The 22,207-nt window shown below is 45.8% G+C and overlaps 1 protein-coding gene across 5 annotated transcripts in view; it reads right to left on the reverse strand.

The window, feature by feature from the left end:
- LOC147607838 (uncharacterized) overlaps positions 1-22,207 on the reverse strand; it is a 37,621-nt gene that overhangs the window by 7,517 nt on the left and 7,897 nt on the right. For 4 of the 5 annotated variants that reach the window (XM_086790093.1, XM_086790090.1, XM_086790091.1 and 1 more), the window contains exons 4-7: positions 7,635-7,786; positions 6,184-6,248; positions 5,896-6,093; positions 5,652-5,706 (exon numbers count right to left, since the gene is read on the reverse strand). In XM_086790093.1, coding sequence (XP_086646219.1) covers positions 5,652-5,706; positions 5,896-6,093; positions 6,184-6,248; positions 7,635-7,786 — 470 coding nt within the window. The remainder of the gene's footprint in view (positions 1-5,651; positions 5,707-5,895; positions 6,094-6,183; positions 6,249-7,634; positions 7,787-22,207) is intronic. The other variant, XM_086790092.1, reaches the window with a different exon arrangement.

The following is a 22,207-nucleotide window of genomic DNA, read 5'->3' on the forward strand; positions in this document are numbered from 1 at the left end:
GTGCACAGTGCTGGATCTCACTGAAGGCTTGATGAAATCAAAAACCGTCTTCACCAGCTTGTAGAGCATGCTTGAAAACCCCCAAGTCCAATTGGAATTAGATGGATTCGACGCGAGCTCATCGTATAGAGCATTTTCCCCAATTTTGATGCCGCCTGCTAAATGCGCTGCCGCCGTCGATCTGTGCTGAATTTCGCCGATTTTAATGCCGCCTACTAAACGCAGTGCCGCCGTCGATCTGCGCTGAATTTCGTCGATTCCTTCGAGCTACGTGTGGAGTAGTGAGTCTAGTTTGTGCCTCTAAAAGGGCTTGGGCAAAGAATGTGTGTGAAAGGAGAGGGAGCTCCTCCACCAGCTAGAGATGCAAAAGATAGTTGAAAAGAGACTAAAAAGAGGTTTAATTTCTAATCATGATTAGCTTAGTAATTAGCAAGATAATTAGGCTCAAAAATTAGATGAATCCTAAGCTTGGCTCTGATACCAAGTTAAATTGCAGCAATGTGATGAGCTATGGTGGATCAAATGCAAGGATCAACATGATTAGCAAGTAATTAGAAGGTAATTAAGATGAGATTAGTACACAATTAATCTAATAGCTTAATGTAGACATGGAAACTCAAAAACCAACAATTTCTCATTAGGCCAATGCCTCAATTTATAGGTTTTACATCCACAAGATTCCAAGCATCTAATCCCACTGATTTCTCATTAGGCCAATGCCTCAATTTATAGGTTTTACATCCACAAGATGCCAAGCATCTAATCCCACTGATTTCTCCTTGATTTGTGCCACCTCCCCTACATCTGGGGACACCTTTTCCTAGAATCTTTCCACACCCCTATATTCACTCATGCTACCCTTGATTCTCTCATCAGTAGATTCTTCTCACCTTTTCACTGCTACCCACTCAATTACAATCTCCCTTTTACAGTCTCTTGCTAAGGGCTTGTTCTCGCACACACCCATTCACTTGCATATTTCAACACCTCTAGCTTCGCCTATTGCAGGCCACTCCAATCTGCTACCCTACTACATTCTTCTGCTCGAACTATGCACCTTCCTTGGCTGCTATGCTCAGTGGGTTGAGCTTAAATGCTCTAATACCAATGTTGCATGCACGGAAGCCTTGTTGTAATGATTCACAACCCTACGCCTAATTAAGAACAAGATGTTAATCAAACATGATCCTCATGATAGAGTCCACGTAACGGCTCCCCATCTCACTGGTGAGGCAATCACTTGGTGGCAGCATTGGTCTAATCTTTATACAGACTAGACCACAGGTGTCACTGTGTATCAAGGGTGCCCAAATTTATCCCGGGCAGCACCTTATTTTTTCCTCATGTTTAGGCCCTTGGTTGTAGGGTTAACCACCCATTATCACATGTTTATTTTTGTCCAGTCGTGAGACTTTTTCTGGAGCAAGTCGGCCAGCTTATCTTGGGACTATATAAGGCTTACCTCCTTCTCATTTGTACTCACTCTGACAGGGACTTCCAGGCCCGGGTCCTCCCTCAAGGGAGTAGTTCATCATGCCCACACATAGGGGACCACCCCTTGCACAGGGCTGATTGTATCATTGCCAAGCTAGAACGGACACATGGTTGGTTACTCCCTTTGTACAAAGGGAATAAGGTTTGGACGGCAGGTATTGAATTTTGTCCACCTCGGGACATCATAGTGTGAACACCGGGCTGGTCATAATTTCTAAGTGAGTTTTGGTTGCCTAAAACTTAATGAAGTGTGTACACACTGACTTATAAATTAATGCTAATTTCTAAGGCTAGGTTTATGGCCAGTACTTACCACTTGTCACATGCCACATAACCATGTTAGTAGACAATTTCACACGCACAGTTCACGGGCGTGCGTCCCCTTACTCTGTAACATGTAGCGGAAGTATTCGTATTGGAGGATCCTGTCACACAAATGCTCACACCGTCTTCTGTATCCTGAGTTTCGCGAGTTTAGCAATTCACTTTAAGACTTCAAACTTTTAAGAGATATGAGAGAGAGATGAGAACTGTACACCGTATGGGGTCTCGAATCACCCACCGAAGGGCCCCCTATCCCGTTACCGAGATAGAATTTACTTTATTATCTTTAAAGAGACTGACGGTGTGACTGATGATAAGCCAAACGCAAGACCTTTGAAGACCAAGTGTTGGGCTAACTGGACACTGTTGTAGAAGCACCAAAGATGTCCAATCTCGAGCCTATGTACTCTTCCCAATGGTATATGGCAGGGATGCAAAGCTAGGATTGAGAGAGGGGCTGTTTGGGACTGTTCTAGACTAAGTATGAATGCTGTAAATGAATATGAATGCTGCGTTTTACCTTCACCAAGTGGCTGGAGTAAAACGATGAATGGATGAATGCTGAAAACCGTATGGATGCAGAAAATGCAAGGTTTACTGATGGCTGAATGTTGAGAATTGCTGCGTTTGCTGATGGAGGGCTGAATGCACAAGCGTTGATGCTCCTCTTGCTGCAGGATGAAACACTTTCCCAAAATGCAGGGAACTGAAGTGGATGCAAGGCTGAATATGATGCGCCTGAATGCTCTTTGCTGAATATGAATGAATGAGAGAGTGATTATGCAAGGGCTCTATTTATATGGGCTGAATGAGCCAGTCGGCTAGCTACTGAGCTGGCCGATTGCTCATGTCCAATGAATAATGCATAAATGTGTATAAAATATTGGGAAAAATACCAAAAAAATCCTAGTAAATATCTTGATAAATACTGGATGATATCTGGGGTTCTTGCAATGGTCTAGTTGCTATGAATGAATGATGTGCAATATGAAGGATGCTTTCTGATGTAAACCCTAAAGTTTCTATTGACTTAATATGCTCACCACCTCACTCTTCTCTCTCTCTAGAAGTAGGCGCCTCCTTCATGAGGCCTCTTTGGCTGTATTTTTTGCACTTTCTCTTTCACAACTCCATATCCAAGCTTGCTAGGGTGTTTTCCAAGCTTCCAAGAGTGTTTCCAAGTGCTATACACTCTCCTACACACTCCCAATGACTGAAACTCAGCAAAACAGCTCTCATTTTTGCTGTAATTTCTAGTCTTTTTACTGAAAACCCTAATTTCAGCCTTCTTTTCTCAAGTTGAACCATAGGGGAAGCTTTCCTAGGGCTCCCTTCATCCTCTTGAAGACTTTTGTCGCGAAGGATTGCGACAAAACGAAGATTTCAATGCTCCAAGCACTTCCATCGCGAAGACTTCCGCTGTCATCGACTCTACTTGCAATTGGTAAGCTTTTATGCTTAAAAATGGAAGCAAGTAGCAAGAGGAAGGAACCGGATTACAAGATCAAGTACCCTGTGTAACGTTCTCTTGTCCTCCTACTACGTGCTCTCTTGCAGATTGTTGCTACCATTTGTTGGTGGAACAATAGAGAGCAGATGGTAGGGAACATGGGCACTTGAGAGGGTAGTGTGAGTTGCAAGTCTACACTAACAACCACATTGTTTGCAATGCTGTATGACACTATGTACTTGATTCTCCCAAGATCAATATACTTTATTTGAGAGAGGGGCCAGCCGTTCCGGCTCACTGTGCTTCTCTTGTCAATTCAGCAAATTACTTCTTGTATTGGGCATTTTGTCCATTAAATCTTGGTGTGTTTAAGTGTATTGATTAGCATTGTGCTCAACCAAGTTACATTGGTATCAGAGCATACGGTTCTCTTTCACTTCTATCGTGAAAGACGATCACTGTGAACACTAGCTATCTCTACACTTAGAACACTATAAACAACCCAGTGAATGTTGGAGATGCAACACAAGAGGCGGGGACAATGAAATGCATGCCTCCAATGCTTTACAGGATGAGCACGCTCATGTGGTGCACATTAGGGAACATGAGTATGTGGGACAGCCGTCCCGTGGCAAAGAGAAAATGCAAGAAGAAGAGCCCATAGTCTTAAGGGCTGAACTTACTCGTAAGAGCGACAAGTCACCACAGGGCCACTGGCTAATAATGAAGTCTCATAAGTCACCACAAGGCCATTAGCTAATAAATCAAGTCTCATGAGTCAGCACTCATCATCATGGACACGGCATACAACAAATATCAAATCCTAAAGGGTTCTACTGCTGTACAGTGTTGCACTGATGATGAGCCATCTTGTCACCATGCACTACAATGCAGAGTGCATGTGACACCTCGCCTTTCCTTTTTCATCGCACCCCGGCTTCGTTGCCTCCTTATTCATGTTTCTACTCGATAGGTTTTTGTGCTCGGGTTGTTCTTTCAATGAGTGTCAACTTCCTTCAGTCGTCACCCCTTCAGGAGGACTCCATGGCAGCCGCTCCATCACCCCCAACCAAGGCCACCGCCCCCAGCATTTTCTCCGAAGTGGACCTCCAACTCCTAGCCTCAACAGTAGCCTCCCTCGAAGCCTCAACGTTGGTTTGCAAGATTGTGGATCGCCCACAACGTGCAGCCAGCTTTACAACTTGCTCCAGGCCAGCCTCCTTCACAAGCTGGGAAAGATTATAGATATTAATACCCTCGAGCACGGCTACTACCACGCAGAGTTCAACACCCAAGCAGCTTGGGACCGCGTGCTTCAACTGAGCCCGGTTGCATTGCACATGGCCCACGCGTTTTTCGCCCATTGGCAGCACGGTTTTGATCCCGCCTCCGACCCTCTAGCTGGAGTATCCGGATTCCCGGTCACAGTCTATTTTCTAAGCCTCATGAAGGAGCACCTTCTGCTTCTCCCCGTCATTGGGAGAACGACAGGGCAAGTGTTGGAATCCCCGGTGACAGCTGCCTCAATTCTAGCATGTGTGGCTGGGATCCCTTCAGTTCACATCTCTGAAGACAGTATCGCAAGTCCTCTCTCTTCGATGCGTCCTGGGGGACCCATCCTTTTTATGCACAAAAGTACATGTAAACAGCGAGAAACTGAAAGGAATCACTTGCATGACAAAAAAACACTAGCACTCCGTTCCCACAGCTAGGACAAAAAAGTAAACGGCTGAGATGGCTCATTTCTTTGAAAACAGTTAACTCACCATGCTCTCAAGATACCAGGCCGGACACTCACACAAACCGTTTGATCTCCTCAAATTCACGCACGGCCTGAAGATGCTCCTGATTTGCTGCTGATTTCTGTCTTGATCTGGACTCCTATTGCTGATCCCTCTAGCTGCTCTCATGGGGTTGAGGGCAGAGTGGACTAAAAGAGTAAAAATGAGGTATCAAGGGGGCTATTTATAGCAGAATTCCCCTCCACTTAGTGAATAAAGATGTTGGAAAAATAACAGAATAATGTTCAAGTAATTGCATAGAATTACTTGAATAATGCATAGAATTACAATGCCTGGATCTATGTAGAGACCTCGCCATGATAGGGCACTACAGACATCGGGACCCACCTCAATGTCCTCCTATCAAACTTCCACTTAACATACCTAAAATTCCTAACATGGGATATACCCCATGCATCTTGTCCCGCACATTCATTCATACGACTAAAAAGAGTCCATTTTACATGCAAAACGTGCACTTGAGTAGTAAATAAATCTTCACACAATCTGCTACCTATGAACAAAAGCTTGCAGACATCAATATAACATCACACCAGGAGCCTCAAAAAACAGTTTTTCCAAACAGAACTGTAGAATTCTACCTCACTAGTTTCGTCGTCTAGATACGCCTTGCCATCTTCAACTGGATCTTTTCGACTGAAATGTGATATTTGAAGCATTAGACCAATGCATGTCCAATGAAAACCTCCAGAAAAACTTATATATGGTAGCCTTGACTGTCAACCTTAACCACACTAGAGACATGTCTGCAACACTATGCAACGCTCCTTGTATACCAAAAAGCAATGAGAGACATCTTTACTGAAATTGTGATAGAAAACATACCTTCCAATGTTGCTTGGAATGAAGGAGCTTGAGTTGACTTTCAACAACACGGAATGCACAGTCACATCAATGAGAACCATGTGCCATGTATCAAAATGTATAGGGCAGTAGGCATGTAGTCCTAATAAAGCCTTTGGTGGAATACGGAAGTCATGGCTTGCACAAGAAGAGTACTCAAGGGAAGCATTGCTTGATGAGCTGCATTGCACAGTTGTTACTCAGTGCAAACGACTTAGATGCATTAAACTTCTAAGCATGCCACCTAGAACAGACAAATGAAACACTCACACAATTGTATCAATTGGAGCATAAAGAAGTTCAAAGCTGATTATGACAGCGTTCAACAACAGGCGCTGTTACATCAGCCAAGCCACACAACCATGAGGTTAGCGCTTAAATTTGGAGGATCTCATCCATGAAATGTGAATTTCTGCAATTTGCATTTGAATATCCTAAGTACAATGTGGAAACAGAAAAGTAAGTGAGCATTTTCTCTATGTAGGGCCTGCATGAGAGATGGAGGGAGAGAGAGAGAGAGAGAGAGAGAGAGAGAGAGAAGAGAAAGACAAAGAAGAAGAAGAAGAAAACAAGGAGGACTAGGAAGAAGAAGAAGACCAGGAGGAGAAGAATTGAGAGAAATGAAATGAAATGAAATGATATATTAACGTCTTCAGAAGGCCAAAATGACCTATGAGACCAAAAAGGTTACAACAATTGGTGGATTTGATACAATGTCTATGTAAGGAAAGCTAAAAACAACTAAACAACTAACTGAAAACTGAAAAACTAACTGAAACTGAAACAACTATGAGGAAAAGTACGGTACTAGGAGCTCCTAATGGATAACATCTGGGAGGAAAACTCCAACAACAAAGGTAAGCATCATACACATCACTATCCAAAGATGTCTCTCATCGGTCGATGGCGGATATCCTCAATGTCCTCCATGGTGAGTACTCAAGCTGGACGTCTCCCATGCCGTGAGAGAGAGAGAGAGAGAGAGAGAGAGAGTCAAAGGTATGCCACAAAGACGCCGACAGACAATGAAGGCAGATATCAAAGCCTAGTACAGTTGCAAATCTCAAGACCTCATCCAGTTATGGACTTGAGGGGGATCCAGGCTCATATATCACCATAGGATCAAAATGGTCCTCTATACCCAAGTAGTATGTGTCTGGGCAGGGCATTGCATGGACGGTAAACTCTTCTACTGAGCTTTGGGTCTTTTATAGGTTCTGCATATCATCGTCTGAGAGTGTCTAGCAGCAGTTGGGTGTTTGGACATCACGATGGATGCTCCCTATGGCTGCAATCTCTCTATGTATGCTCTAATCTGGGGCACTTGGTCTCCTCCTTGTCATCCGTCTCTCCGTCTCAGCACTATCCATGCTCTGGAAGAACGATTTAAGGAGTGTCTGGCACTGGCTCTGTTCTTCTTGCCTCCTTTGTCCCTGCATGAGTTAGTTGTCTGGACACGCGCGCGCGTGCCCACACACACATCATGGGAGAAGAAGGGGAAATGGGGATATAAAGGAAGAGAAAAGGGGATTCTGATTTGGTATTTTTCAAATAATCCCTAATAATTGTTAGCTATGCTAAGACAAAATTCCAATTCATCACCTAAGCCTTCCTTCTACAAAATCAGGCCAACAAATAAAAGTTTTGAGCATGATACTATGCACATAATTTGCATCATTAGAGCCCCACAAATATGAAAATTTAATAAGTCTTAGGCTTACCTCAACAGCTCTTAGAGACAAGTTGAAAGATATCATCACGGCCAGATAGACATCTTGCCGTGCATACTTGATCCGAAAAGGTCGGGTGCAGAAGCTATGGTCAACATCATTTATCTGCCATATAGCAGCAGAGTCATCTGTAACATCTGGTGCTGCACAAGTATACACTTTGAGAGACTGTCAAAATGCCAAGTAACCAACTATATAGGCAGTTACAGGAAAAGCAGAATCATACCCTCACAACATAAGACTACTTGACTCAAAATTTGCTCAGATTGAAGCAAATGGCATCGAAAAAGACCCCTTACAGCTACAAACAACATTTCATATCACATAGTCAAGCAATCTAACCACAAAACCAAGTGCTAACAAAGGTATTGCTGTACTTGTAAGGAGAAAAGACAAAGTGGCTGCCCACAAATGGGCCAGCCCAATCTCTTAGTTTGCCAGCCTTAGCTGGCCAGCTTTCAAGCAGCACCATGCTTGTTGCTTGCCTTGTGCGCACTCTCCTGCTGCTGCCACTTGGAACATAGGGCTGATGCAAGAGTGTCCATTCCACATCAAAGCTGCAACTACCCCCAACAGTGACGCTTGAGGGGTCTCCCTCCTTTATTAAGGCCGCCACCTATCCTTTGAGGACTACTTCCAGAAGCTCTTTAGCATGTTCCCTCTACCTGCACCTTGCATACAACAGGTGATGCGTGTGTACCACGTTTCCCCCTAAAGCTGCAGCTCTCCTCTGCGGGAAGAAACTCCAAAGCAGCCTCTCACAATCCTCTAAAAACTCGTTCCAAAGGCTTTCAAGAACACTATTGCCCTAATACTAATTGTGCCAAGGCCCCACGATAACAGACCCTGCGATTAAGTATAAACAAAAAGGAGAACACACAAAGACTCATGCATCTAGTTCACCACCCAACCATAAAACCATTCAAGCTCACCCCAAAGCATACGGGGATAGTAGCATCAGAGACATGGCTCCATGTGCAAAGTCCATGCCGTCCCATACCACAAGTACACACCCATCGGATGTTAACACAAAGTCAAGTCAAGGTCTGAAGAGCTACCCCTCGAACTGACTCATTAAGTCACATATATAGGTATCCTATACACTAGAAGCCAAATATAGCACATCTCATAAAAGCTACTTACCCCCACTTAACATGCCTTACCCTTAGGCCATGGTTAAGGCCTAACCTAAAAGTCTTAACCTTGGTTAGCCTTGGGACATAACATACTTCCCCCCTTAAGAATCATTGATGTCCTCATCAATGAATCCGAGGAAGCGACTCTTCAGACTACGCATTGACTCCCATGTAGCCTCAACCTTAAACCATCCTTTCTAGTTGATCAAGTACTCTGAATAGATGGTATGTCGAGACCGTCTAGTACATTGATCAAGAACGAACTTGGGTTCCATAGGAATATACTTAGTCATGTCCTCGAGATTAGATATCTCCTCCAATGGCACAATCTCATCACTGTCACCCACCACAGGCCCTCATGTAAAACTCCCGAGGCCTGTCGCTATCTGGTTAGCGTAATACTGAGTGCGATCTTGAGCACTCTTTACGCTTTCCCTTGCAACTTTCAGCATATCTTGCATATCTTGCAAGAAATCCACTATTGATTGGAACTAGATAATCTACGGAAGATACCTTTCTTACTCAGACTATCTCTTGGGGACACACGCTCTCAACATATCCTCCATAGTCAGGTTCGTCCTCTTGGTCTAACCATCCGACTTGGGATGATCCAAAGATGACAAGCCCAAGCGTGTTTCCAATTTGGAAAACATTGATTGCCATAATTGTGCAGTGAATTTGGGATCCTGGTCAACAATCTCCTCAAGCAATCCATAAAGCTTATACAATTGCTCCAAAAAGAGCTGAGCCAACTCGCGACTCTTCACTAACAATGAATCAACAGCGACCCAGATTGAATCATGGCCTCTACTAGTCCGGGGTAATCCAACTACAAAATCCATCGAGACACTTTGCCACTTGTTCTCAAGAATTTGCAAAGGCTGCAATAACCCTCCAGCTCTTAGCCTTTTAGCTTTATTAAGGTGGCACAAGGTACACTTCCACATATAATCCTAGAAAAAAGAATTTCATGTGTGGCCAACAGAAATGTCAGCCAACCGATGTTGGCCTAGGGAAGCTAGGGTTACACATAGAGAAGCAAGCACATACACAGTACACCGAGATGGTGATGGATAGAGATGCAAAGCTATAGATTGCACTCGAATGTATGGAGCTTAGAAGTCAACCGACATATTATATCAATATACAACAATAATGAAAAGGTGGGTTTCCTTTCACAACTTGTGCTAGGGGGGAAAACCCAAAGGAAAAAAGTGCCACTAGTTATGTCTTGTTCACATGTGGCACTAGAACCATGTATTATATGCCCATAAATCCCCCCTGTAGTGGCAATGTGAACATATACAAGGTTGGTAGCAGGACATGTGGCATTGTGGATCAAAATGAGACAAGTGGCCCTCACACTTGTTCAGGTGAGACAAGTGGCCTCACACTTGTCACCTCAACTCTCCACTTGTCATTACGACATTCACTTGCCATTCTAGCTCATGAGAGCCACAAATCTACAAATTGGAGCCTTCTGTCCATTTGCGAAGCTCTATTGCCCTAAACTAGCGATACTCTACCTCTCTAGATTTTATATGGCGTGTTCTCATTATTTCACGTGTACTTGCCACTATACTTGCTATACCAACCATTGTACTTGCTATATCGCCACCATGTACCTACCATACTTGTCATGTGCACACATGGACATGGTGGACATGGTGCTCTTGCAAGGCTGAAGCATTGGATTTGGCAACCTGGTTAGGCATCAAATGATGCTGGACAGCAGTCAACGGCTCCTTTGGGGGTCCTGTATCCTATCAACAACAGCCAGGAGACCCACGTGTGAACCCATGTGCAAATCGATGCACTTATAATGATATATATCCAGTCGGGACAGTCCTCAACAGGCCGACAACTTCTTCAATGGCCGACCAGCTGCTTGTGAGGCTATATAAAGCTAAGCAAGCATTTGTATTCATTATCTCATTCCTACCTTGGGATCATAGTCACAGGGAATGGGCATTTTTAGACTCGGGAATGTAGGGGATGGCAGCATCTCCCCGTTACCATTCCCGTCCCATGTCACTCTATAGTCACAAGGAATGGCCATTCTCAATCTTTTCCGTCCCCGTCCCCATTTCACGTCCCATGTGACACTGCTTGGGATTTAATCATAGACTAGGACTTTTGAGTGAAGACAACCTTTTGGGTGTGCCCATGGCCACCAGCTTTGTATATACATACATACTTTTGGTATTATTGATATACTGTAGATTTAAGTGAACCATTGCTTCTACATGGCTGCATCTGTGTGTTCCAAGGAAAGGTGGTTATGGCTGAAAGAAGACACAGAGCTTCCGCGCATGTAACATTGGTATCAGAGCATTAGGCTCAGCAAGGCTAAGCACTGATGGTGTCCCAAATGAAGGTGCACAGTCCAAGGAGAGTAACACAAGACATGGAAGAAGTTCCCATGAGGTTGGTTGGTGGTGTTCCACAAGACCCAAGGGGAATGGCAACCCTGTGAATCAGATGTCACTTGGGGCATACCAAGAAAGGCTTTCAGGAGAGCGGTTCCAAGGGATGATGATCTACTTACTACTTAGTGACCTACCAAGTTTGGAGTACCAATGCGATATTTCTTCCACCAAGACACACTCCAACTATGTGTCTCAATTTTATCGTTGCCCATCCAAATATGTGGCTGTTGTTCTGATGTATGAGAAGCTCATCCTCTAGCTTTCTCATAAGCTCCACATCACCATCTACCAGCTTGGAAATGTAAGAGTTCCATCCCAACTCCGGCTCTTCATTCAAGTATTGCTCCTCACTTCTCCAAAGAGGATGCATGGATTGGCCTATGAAACCAATCCCAATGTTGGTTCCATATCTCCCTAATATCTTGAGCTCTGCATATGAGTTCAAAGTTGCAAGTGAAAACACAAGGAGTAAGCATATGCCATACACTTTATACTTCCATCCAGCTTCCAACTTCCAACTTCAAGAGTAAGTGTAAGAGTCGAGATTTCATTGTACCTCTCAAGAGACAATATTGTACAAGCATCAAGGGCTTTCCTAATCTTGCCCGTGAACTCATAGAGGAGCCCAATGGTAGTCCCCTCCATGTCTGTGAACCAAGAACACTATACATGGGTTGGAGTATCTTCACAAGTGTTTGTGCATCATGCCACCAATTTTCCCTCATGACCATACGAGCAAATGACACTGACTTTGGTGCATCTCTGCCATCCCATGTGGCCATGGTGCATTCTCCACCACAATGAACATGTAGGCAAAGCGGGTTTTGGATGATTTAAGAGCTCAAGATCACTATTGGTTCTAAATATACTCAACACTTTGGGCCTCTTGGTGACAAACTTCAACATGCTAGAGGCTATTGAGAAAATGTTGCTCACCCAATCAAGCTTTCCCACAGCTTCTATCATCAAATCAAGGCTATGTGCAACACAAGGTGTCCAGACAATCTTTGGAAACTCTTCTTCAAGCATCCTTCCCATGGAAACACAATTTGATCCATTGTCTATCGTGACCAGCACAATGTTGTCTCGGCCAATCTCTTGTATAACCTGGCATATATGGCTGAAGATGAACTCCCCTGTCACCACGATGCCCACCATGGAGGCATCTATGGCACGCATGAGCATGGTGCTTTGCATGAGGAGACAAGAATGTTATATACATTCCTCTTTCTCACATCACACACCGAAGTACAACCATACTTTGCTCCAAGTCAACTTTTGTAACGCGCGGAAGCTCTGGGTAGTCTTCTTTCAGCCCTAAACACTCTTGGAAAACCTTCTGATGCAAAACGCACCATCTGATGCAAAAACGCAGGTAGAGAGAGAGTAGAGAGAGAGTGAGAAGTGCTGGAAAATCAATATATACTATGGTACAAAAAGGTACACATCTTTGCAGCCATGGGCTACCTCCATAAAAAGGTGGTTAACCCTAAATTCTGTCCCCTATGGGACCTCTAAGGATCCACTTCCCTAGTGGGAGAGAATGACTAAGACCTTGAGCAAGTATGTCTTTATATAGGCCTTGGAGCATGTGGGAAACTGGCCGACTGCTGGTCGGCCAGTTATTGATTCATAAAATCAATTAAAATGCAGCCGACTGGTTCTCTTGGATGCGCCTGCTGCCAGCACCCTCTGGCCTGCAGCCGACAGCCCTTTGGTCATGCTGATGTCAGCCTCCATGCAGCCGACAGCCCTTCTGATCCATGCTTTGCTCCAAGTCCTGCTCCATGTCCTTCTTCTACTGGTTCATGGTCTTTATCTGTTTGTCTCTTCTGGATCTAGTCTTGAGAAGGTCCATGGCATTGCTGATGCACATGACATCCCCCTCTGCTAAACTTGATGACGGAAATCCAACCTGCTCTTGGATGACTGTCATCATCCCAATCCTGTCCCGAAGTCCCTCTGTCATCATCCATCCCTGGCAAACCTTTTTCCCTGAAAATCCGATCTGTTCTCCAAACCACTCTGTCTCTGATGAAGATCTATGCATCTGGTCTTCCTCTAGTCCACAATCCATTCCTGCCCTGACTCTGAACACCGTCTTGGTCTTCGTTCCTGGAACTGAGTCTGGCACTCTCACATCACCCTTGGAGGATCAACCTCCCTTGGGACCGTTCCCTTAGAACCTATCTGGCTCACGGAACTGCTATCCCCATCTGGCACTGTGGAACACCACCAACAAACCTCCTGGGAGTTCTTCCCGATCTGTGTTCTTGCCTTGGGCTTCGAATCCGTGTACTTTCCTGTACCTTGGACCTGTACACCATCATCTGGGACTGAATCAGTGTTTAGCTTTGCTGAGCCTGATGCTCTGATACCAATGTAACGCGCGGAAGCTCTGGGTAGTCTTCTTTCAGCCCTAAACACTCTTGGAAAACCTTCTGATGCAAAACGCACCATCTGATGCAAAAACGCAGGTAGAGAGAGAGTAGAGAGAGAGTGAGAAGTGCTGGAAAATCAATATATACTATGGTACAAAAAGGTACACATCTTTGCAGCCATGGGCTGCCTCCATAAAAAGGTGGTTAACCCTAAATTCTGTCCCCTATGGGACCTCTAAGGATCCACTTCCCTAGTGGGAGAGAATGACTAAGACCTTGAGCAAGTATGTCTTTATATAGGCCTTGGAGCATGTGGGAAACTGGCCGACTGCTGGTCGGCCAGTTATTGATTCATAAAATCAATTAAAATGCAGCCGACTGGTTCTCTTGGATGCGCCTGCTGCCAGCACCCTCTGGCCTGCAGCCGACAGCCCTTCTGATCCATGCTTTGCTCCAAGTCCTGCTCCATGTCCTTCTTCTACTGGTTCATGGTCTTTATCTGTTTGTCTCTTCTGGATCTAGTCTTGAGAAGGTCCATGGCATTGCTGATGCACATGACAACTTTAGAGGCTCCATCTTTGTCTCTACTACTAGCTTCTCTTTCCAAAGCATTGTAGTACGCACGGCCTCATATAAGGGATCATCCCACTCACTACCTATGTGTGAGATTACCCTGATTGTTGTCCTCCATCAAGGAGTCCACAAAATATTGAAGGACAAGGCACATTGAACAAACAGCTTGGTTATCTCCCTTGTTGCCTCCCTTGTGGCAGCCTTTTGAAACCTTGCCTTCACATGCCCTTTCTTCAAAAAAGGTAAAGTGGTCCTCTTTGCTCGAGGTGCTAAGCTAGAGCTACTCGCAACATAAATAGTGTGCTGACTTTGCATGTCACCAACTGTAGAATCTTGCTCTTCCATGCCAGGCTCTTAAATATTCAAGATCCACAAGCTCCTCAAGAGGAATGCCTAGTTCCTTGGCCTTCCAAGCCTTCAAACTTTCATAAATGTGCCTTGGTACAGCCTTACAAGGTCCCACCCCATGGCCCTTTGTATGTGTGAAGTGTGCCTTTAACCAATGTAATGTTGCCAAGATGCACATCTATACAAAACTTGCACCTCCATTTTCCTAAGCCCGAGCCTATATACTTACTCTCCCATGTCACATTGTTCCACAAGGGATCCTGAGGGCAAGGCATCTTGGAAATAAAAAACCATGTTACCTAAGACACTGTAGGTCATGGGGAAAAATCCCCATTTTTTCTCTTTAAGCACACCATTATGCTTTATTTTTGTGTTGGCCAACACCCATAGGACTTAGTTTTGTGTTGGCCAACACTTATAGGACTTTTGGGGACAAGCTCGTACCATCTATTGCATATAATGCAAGGAAGAAAAAACGCAAAAAAGCTTTGTGAAACATAGAGGTACAAGTACCAAAAACCAGCCCGTGTATCCACTGCACTAGCACCTAGGCAAGTCAACCCCTTCACGAATCAATCAGCCACATCGATTTGACTTGCGCATTCAGAGATATGGCCAGGATATGCGTGCACACAAAGATAGCCAGCACGTTGCATGCACGCATTTCGATAAGGTTTTTTTGGGGCAAAAAAACATGTTGAATAAAAAACGTGTTTCACAACATGAAACATTTCAAAAAGGTTTCAGTCCGATTTATGCCTCCTGAAACGTATTTTAAAGATACTCTGCATGTGCCCATGCTACTGCAACATTGCTCAAGGCCGCCTCCACTAGCATCATAGCAAACCGTGAAGGGCTCATCCAAATCCAATAATTGGAGAACGAGAGCAAATGACACAATAACTTTGAACTTCTCAAAACAAGCTTGCTCAATCGAAGTCCAACAAAATACCCGATCCTCCTTTGTAGCATCTGTCAAAGGATTGGTCTCCCTGGCATAATGCTCCACAAAACACCAATAAAATACTGTAAGGCCAAGAAATCCACGAAGCTTGTGTACATTATGGGCCACAAAACAATGGCCTCCGGATCCATCGAGATTCCATCCTCGCAAATGACATGTCCCAAAAAAGAAATTTTGACCATGACTTCAACCCATTGTATTTGACCTATGTCCTCAATCAATAAGTCGAGGCTATGTGATGCACAAGGGGTCCACACAATGGCTGGAAATTCATCCTCTAGCATAGAGCCCATAGACTTACAATTACTTCCATTATCTGTCACCACCTGCACAACATTCTCAGGCCCAACTTGCACTATAGCCTCCCTTATATGTGTCCAAATAAATGCACCTGTAACTGTGAGACCTGGGAGGGAGGCATCAATGGCTTTCAAAAACATAGTGCCTTTGCAGCATGACACCAAAACATTGTATACATTTCTCCTGCGTACATCTGACCACCCATCACACAATACAGTGCAGCCATACTTTTTCCATGTTTCCTTCAAGGGCTGTAGCTGCACTTCTATGCATGATTTTTCCCGCTTTAGCTCTCGTGTCCGCAGAGCCTCAGATGTAGGGCCATCCCACTCGCATCCAATGCGGCTGATGGCCCTCATGGTCTTCCTCCATTGATTTGTCTTGGCCACATGAAAGGGAATGGCACACCGTATGAACATCCGGGTGAGCTCCCTAGTTGCCTCTGCAATTGCTTGCTTTTGAAATCCTGCTTGGTTGCTAGCCCTTTGTACAGTATTTATTGGAGGGGTGTCTTGTGAATGTGATACATCACCTGGCAAAGGAGTCCTCCTTGCATGCACACCCGACACTGAGGTAGAGGAGAAATTTGATCCTGTGTCTCTGCCTCTGGCCCTCTTTGCTGCTGCTGCTTGACTTGAACCAGCTTCATGCTCTTGACCACCCATTGCTGTAGATACTTCCTCTTCGGGAATGGCCAAACGCTTTCGCCTCCACATTTCAAGGCTTTTCCGAACATCTAGAGGAACAGAGGGGCATGGCCCTACATCTTTGTTTGGAACATGAGCAAGATGGTCCTTCACACGGAAGACACTCCCCGTTTTGACCAACCCACAATATTTACATCTCCATTTCCTAGAGCCACCAGATCCTGCATAACCCCCCACTTGCTCCACATGCTGCCAAAAAGGATCCGGAGTCCGAGCCATGTTACTTAACTTACTTGTGTGGTTCGAGGTCGGGAGACTCGGAGAGATTCGAGAAGGGAGGCTGTTTTTCTGGTCCTGCAGGCTGCGACCAAGGTGCGACTCCTCCTTGCTTGGTAGAGCTTAGATGGCAAAGGTGGAGGCCCCAAGTAGAGAGGTAGAGGGCGTGGTAGAGGGCTGATGTGGAGGTAGAGGGGTAGAGGGCAAGGTAGATGGGTAGAGCAGCTCCAAACAGGCGGCGGAAACAAGCGCGCAAAATGCCGGCGAAAGAGAGCACGCGGGTTTCTAAACCCTGGAAAAATAACGCCTTGGAAACGCCATTTCTGGAAACGGAAACGTTTCCGAAACGTTTCCACGTTTCGGTGGGCCAGAAACGGCATTTCTGGAAACTATGGTGGCAACGGCTGTCCATACCCTCAACCGATCTCCGACGACTTCAGTACCCCATATGACTCCATTTGAGGCATACTTTTGATGTCTCGCACTTCCGTGTCTTTGGGAGTGATGCGTATGTACATATTCCGAAGAAGCAGAGGGGGAAGCTTGACTCCAAGTCCCGCAAGCTTGTATTTGTGGGGTATAACTCTCTTTCCAAGGGATACAGGTTGTATGATCCAGACACGAACGAGATTGTTGTCAGCCAGGATGTGGTCTTTGACGAGCATGTTCCAATATCCACTGCCGAGGAGCCACCACTTCTTGGAGATCCAGAGGAGTCTGATGATGATTCCCAGACCATCATTCCAGTTGATCAACCTCAATCAGTACAGGAGGTTGAGCCCGCAGCTGGAGTAGAGCCCCCGCGACCACAGGAGGCTCCACGATCTGTTCGAGTACCTAGGTGGTTGTTAGACACCCTTCGGGAGTCAGGTGTCACGGAGCTACCCTCCGAGTGGACCACAGAGGACGGCCCTCGAAGATCACATAGAGTCCGAGATAAAAGCAACACAGAGGAGCTTCTTCAGGTGAACTATGCTTTGATGTCTCATATCATGCGAGACAAAGAGCCCACTTCCGTAAAGGAAGCCCTTTCACAGGATACTTGGAGGAAAGCCATGCAGGTGGAACTTGATGCCATCGAGAAGAACCACACTTGGGAGTTGGTACTTAGAGCCAGACTTGTGGCTAAAGGTTATGCTCAGCGCCAGGCATCGACTACGAGGATACCTTTGCACCGACAGCGCGGATGTCCACAATTCGGACCGTTCTTGCCCTTGCTTCTTCTTAGAGGTGGCCCGTGTATCAAATGGATGTAAAATCTGCATTCCTTAATGGTGACCTGCAGGAGGAGGTGTATGTTGAGCAACCTCCAGTTTTTATTGTTCCAGGATCTGAAGGGATGGTTTACAGGTTACGTAAGGCCTTGTATGGTCTTAAGCAGGCTCCCATGGCTTGGAATCAGAAGATTGATTCCTTCTTTATTCGGACTAGATTTCAGAGATCGGTTGCAGATCCGAACCTGTATCTCTTTCGGGAACGCGGCATGGTCACGCTTATCATCCTTTATGTGGATGATCTCATTCTCACTGGCGGTCATGTGGAGCACATTAGAGTGACGAAGGCTGCCTTGTCACGGGAGTTTGAGATGACCGACTTAGGCTTACTCCACTTCTTTTTGGGATTGGAGATCTGGCAGACCCAGAGGGGGTTTTTCGTCTCTCAGCAGCGGTATGTTCATGAGTTGCTTGAGGCCTTTGGGATGGAGAACTGCAAGCCTATTACTTCGCCGATGGACCCGAACACAAAGTTAACCGTTACTGATCCTTGTGAGCCAGTTGATGCCTCGCAGTACCGGAAGTTGATTGGTTCATTGATCTGGTTGCTGAACACTAGATTGGACTTGAGCTTCTCCGTGGGGCTGTTGAGCTCTTTTATGCAGACGCCATTGAAGACTCATTGGGACGCAGGATTGCGGATCTTGCAGTATCTGCAGAGTACGAAGGATCTGGGACTCTTTTACACAGGAGGGAATGGAGTCAAGCTCCAAGGTTGGAGTGACTCAGATTGGAAAGGAGATCCGGACACGAGGAGATCTACTTCAAGATACAATTTTACCATCGGCTCAAGAGCAGTTTCTTGGAGCAGCAAGAGGCAGCCAACTATTGCCCTTTCTTCGACGAGGCATAGTACCAGGCTGCTTGTGGTGCTGCTTGTGAGGTTGTGTGGCTGCGGAGGCTGCTAGGCAAGATTGGGTTTCCACAGAAGGAGCCCACAGTCATCCAGTGCGATAACCAGAGTTGTATAGCTATTGCTCGGAACCCGGTCTTCCATGCTCGGACCAAGCATATAGAGATACAGTATCACTTTGTCCGTGAGAAGATCTTGGCTAGTGACATCTTGCTACTTTATTGTTCGACGGAGGACAATGCGGCGGACCTCTTCACGAAGTCTCTACCTCAGGCTACGCCCAGGCAGCACTCCAGCTCCCTTGGGTTGGTTTCACAGCCAGGAGCTGAGAGGGGGTGTTAGAAGTCATCTCCTGTCTATATTTATACACCAGGGCCTCTGTTGTGGGTGTGCCCACCCTTTATAAGGTGTTTTATCATTTTTCCTCACTCCCCATATTTTTCCCTATTTTTTTCCATTTTTTCCAATGGTGGGGAGGGATGCCAGAGGTTGGCAGGAGCACTTCAGGGCTGGCCGACTGTCCCATCTGCAGTCCTATGGCTGGCCGACTGCCCACACATCATTCGTGGGCTTCTGGACTGCTGGCCGACTAGATGTATGCAATCGTGGACCTTTTCATTGCTGGCGGACTGCTCATGCAGTCGTGGAGGCCCTTTAGTGCTGGCCGACTGCTCTCATAGGGGCATATAAATAGGCCCCATGCCCCCACCACTTCCTCATTCAATCTTTTGCAGGATCTTGTGTATAGAGAAGAGTTTACACACCTATCTCTCTGTGTTTCTTGTGCTGTCTATTTTCTGCATTCTACTTGCTCTTGTATACCCAAGTTTGGTTATCATTTCTGCTGCATATTCTCACAAGAAAGCCATGCAGGTGGAACTTGATGCCATCGAGAAGAACAAAACATGGGAGTTGGTACCGAGGCCGTCGAAACGGTCAGTCAAGTTTGGTTATCATTTCTGCTGCATATTCTGACAAGAAAGCCATGCAGGTGGAACTTGATGCCATCGAGAAGAACAAAACATGGGAGTTGGTACCGAGGCCGTCGAAACGGTCAGTCATTGGTGTCAAATGGGTCTTTAAGACCAAATATGCGTCAAATGGGTCGGTGGACAAACACAAAGCCAGACTTGTGGCTAAAGGTTATGCTCAACGGCCAGGCATCGACTACGAGGATACCTTTGCACCGACAGCACGGATGACCACCATTCGGACCGTTCTTGCCCTTCTCAAAGGTGGCCATTGTATCAAATGGATGTAAAATCTGCGTTCCTTAATGGTGACCTGCAGGAGGAGGTGTATGTGTCAAGAATGGTCTTGCGGAAGCAACACACACGCACACGTAGAGAGAGAGAGAGAGAGAGAGAGAGAGAGAGAGAGAGATGGAGCCGAACAGTGCTTGACTTGATTATTAGCAATGAAGATTGAATTTACAATGGGGGCAGATGCTCTTTATATATCACGTGTAGAAGATGGCCGACCACCACCACACTTTGAGATACATTAATTTAACACCCTCTCTGTAGCTCATAGTGGGCATAGATGAACAAGCCAAGTTGATGTAGATGCAACCATGGACACCTCAGTACCGGCCGGATACCGAATACACCTCGAAAAATGCACCAAACAACCTGTCTCCTCAAGGAATGCCATCTTGAGCTTCAGCTGCCACATAGAATAATGAATTGCAGACAACTCCACATCCATGATCCTCCATTCATTGAACTGAGAACACCCACGTCCAAAAGATCTCCTGAACATTGAACTATCGACACATGACGCCCAAAATTCTCTGACAATGAACTAGGAACTCATCCCGTCCATAATGTTACCACAATGAACTGCAAACAGAAGCACGTCCATAGTGTTGTCAAGCCATTCTTCTCGCCAGATGCATGTGCTTTGAACTCCGTCACACGGTTCCCATACACTTGTTTGAGAGCTTAGATTAGCCCCCTCTCCCGCTCACGTGCCTCTCTCTGGCTGAAACATGTGAGGGGTGTATACCCTCGGTTACGTTGAAGCTGTCATCTTCCAATCCCCCTCTGCACCACTAGCCCGAAGAAGATAGAAATAATGACTGCTCCGTGAAGATAACAAAATCTGTCCACCTGGGCGTATGTACAACTGCAAAATGGTACTCCTCCATAGCAATGTCAGTGACCACCATAGAAATTTGTCAAAAGTTATCCTCTGGGAATCGGAAAGTGCCCAAGTACAGTAATCATGATCCTCAAAAACACCTCTCGGGACCAAGACTCCGAGTTCAAGACCTTGTCCTCCTATCCGCGGGTGCGGATGACTCTTCATAGCCAATGTCAAAAGTAACTGCCAATGAGCAAGGTTCGACCCATCAATGAGCTTGCCTTCTTTGGTCGAGCACGGTGGAGCCATGTTGAAGTAGCTTGTCCGTACAACTTTCAATGAGCTCATCAACGCCAAAAGTGTGAAGAAACTTGCTTCAAGCGCCTTGGAGGGTGGGAACGCTAGCTTAGAAGCATTAATGTTTTTAAAAAAAACACTTATGTCTTTAAAACGCTACGCGTCGGCCTTCTCTACGCTGCCCAAGCCACGTGTGTCGCTGCTTCTCCTCCGCGCTCTGGCTGCTCTCTGCCGCCTTGTCTGCAGTACTACCCACCTTCGTGCTTTGTGTCCAAGGGTCGAGAGCCTACGGCTCTGATACCATGTCAAGAATGGTCTTGCGGAAGCAACACACACGCACACGTAGAGAGAGAGAGAGAGAGAGAGAGAGAGAGAGAGAGAGAGAGAGATGGAGCCGAACAATGCTTGACTTGATTATTAGCAATGAAGATTGAATTTACAATGGGGGCAGATGCTCTTTATATATCCACGTGTAGAAGATGGCCGACCACCACCACACTTTGAGATACATTAATTTAACAGTATGTTGAGCAGCCTCCAAGCTTTGTTGTTCCAGGATCAGAAGGGATGGTTTTGTTAGAAGTCATCTCCTGTCTATTTTTATACACCAGGGCCTTTGTTGTGGGTGTGCCCGCCCTTATGAGGTGTTTTCTCATTTTTCCCCACTCTCCGTATTTCTCCCCTATTTTTTCCCATTTTTCTATGGCTTGGGTGGCTTCCGTGTGGTGACAGGAGGGTCTTTATGCTGGCCGACTAAACCTTCATGTACCCGACCACATTTCTGTTCTAGCGGACTCAATTGAGATGGCCGACTGGAGGTTTTTGCTGGTCGTGGAGATTCAGGACCAGTCGACTGCCTGTAGCACAGGCCGACTGGTATATGGGGCCATATAAATAGGCCCCCAGCCCCCATTCCATTTTGTATCATACTCCGGGATCTTCTTGTGTATATAGAGCAGAGTTACACGCCTCTATCTCTCACACTCTTGTGCTGTGATTTT

The sequence above is a fragment of the Cibotium barometz genome, chromosome 54 (genome assembly GCF_041138505.1).
Source record: "Cibotium barometz isolate CiBa-2024 chromosome 54, ASM4113850v1, whole genome shotgun sequence".
NCBI classification, from domain to species: domain Eukaryota; kingdom Viridiplantae; phylum Streptophyta; class Polypodiopsida; order Cyatheales; family Cibotiaceae; genus Cibotium; species Cibotium barometz.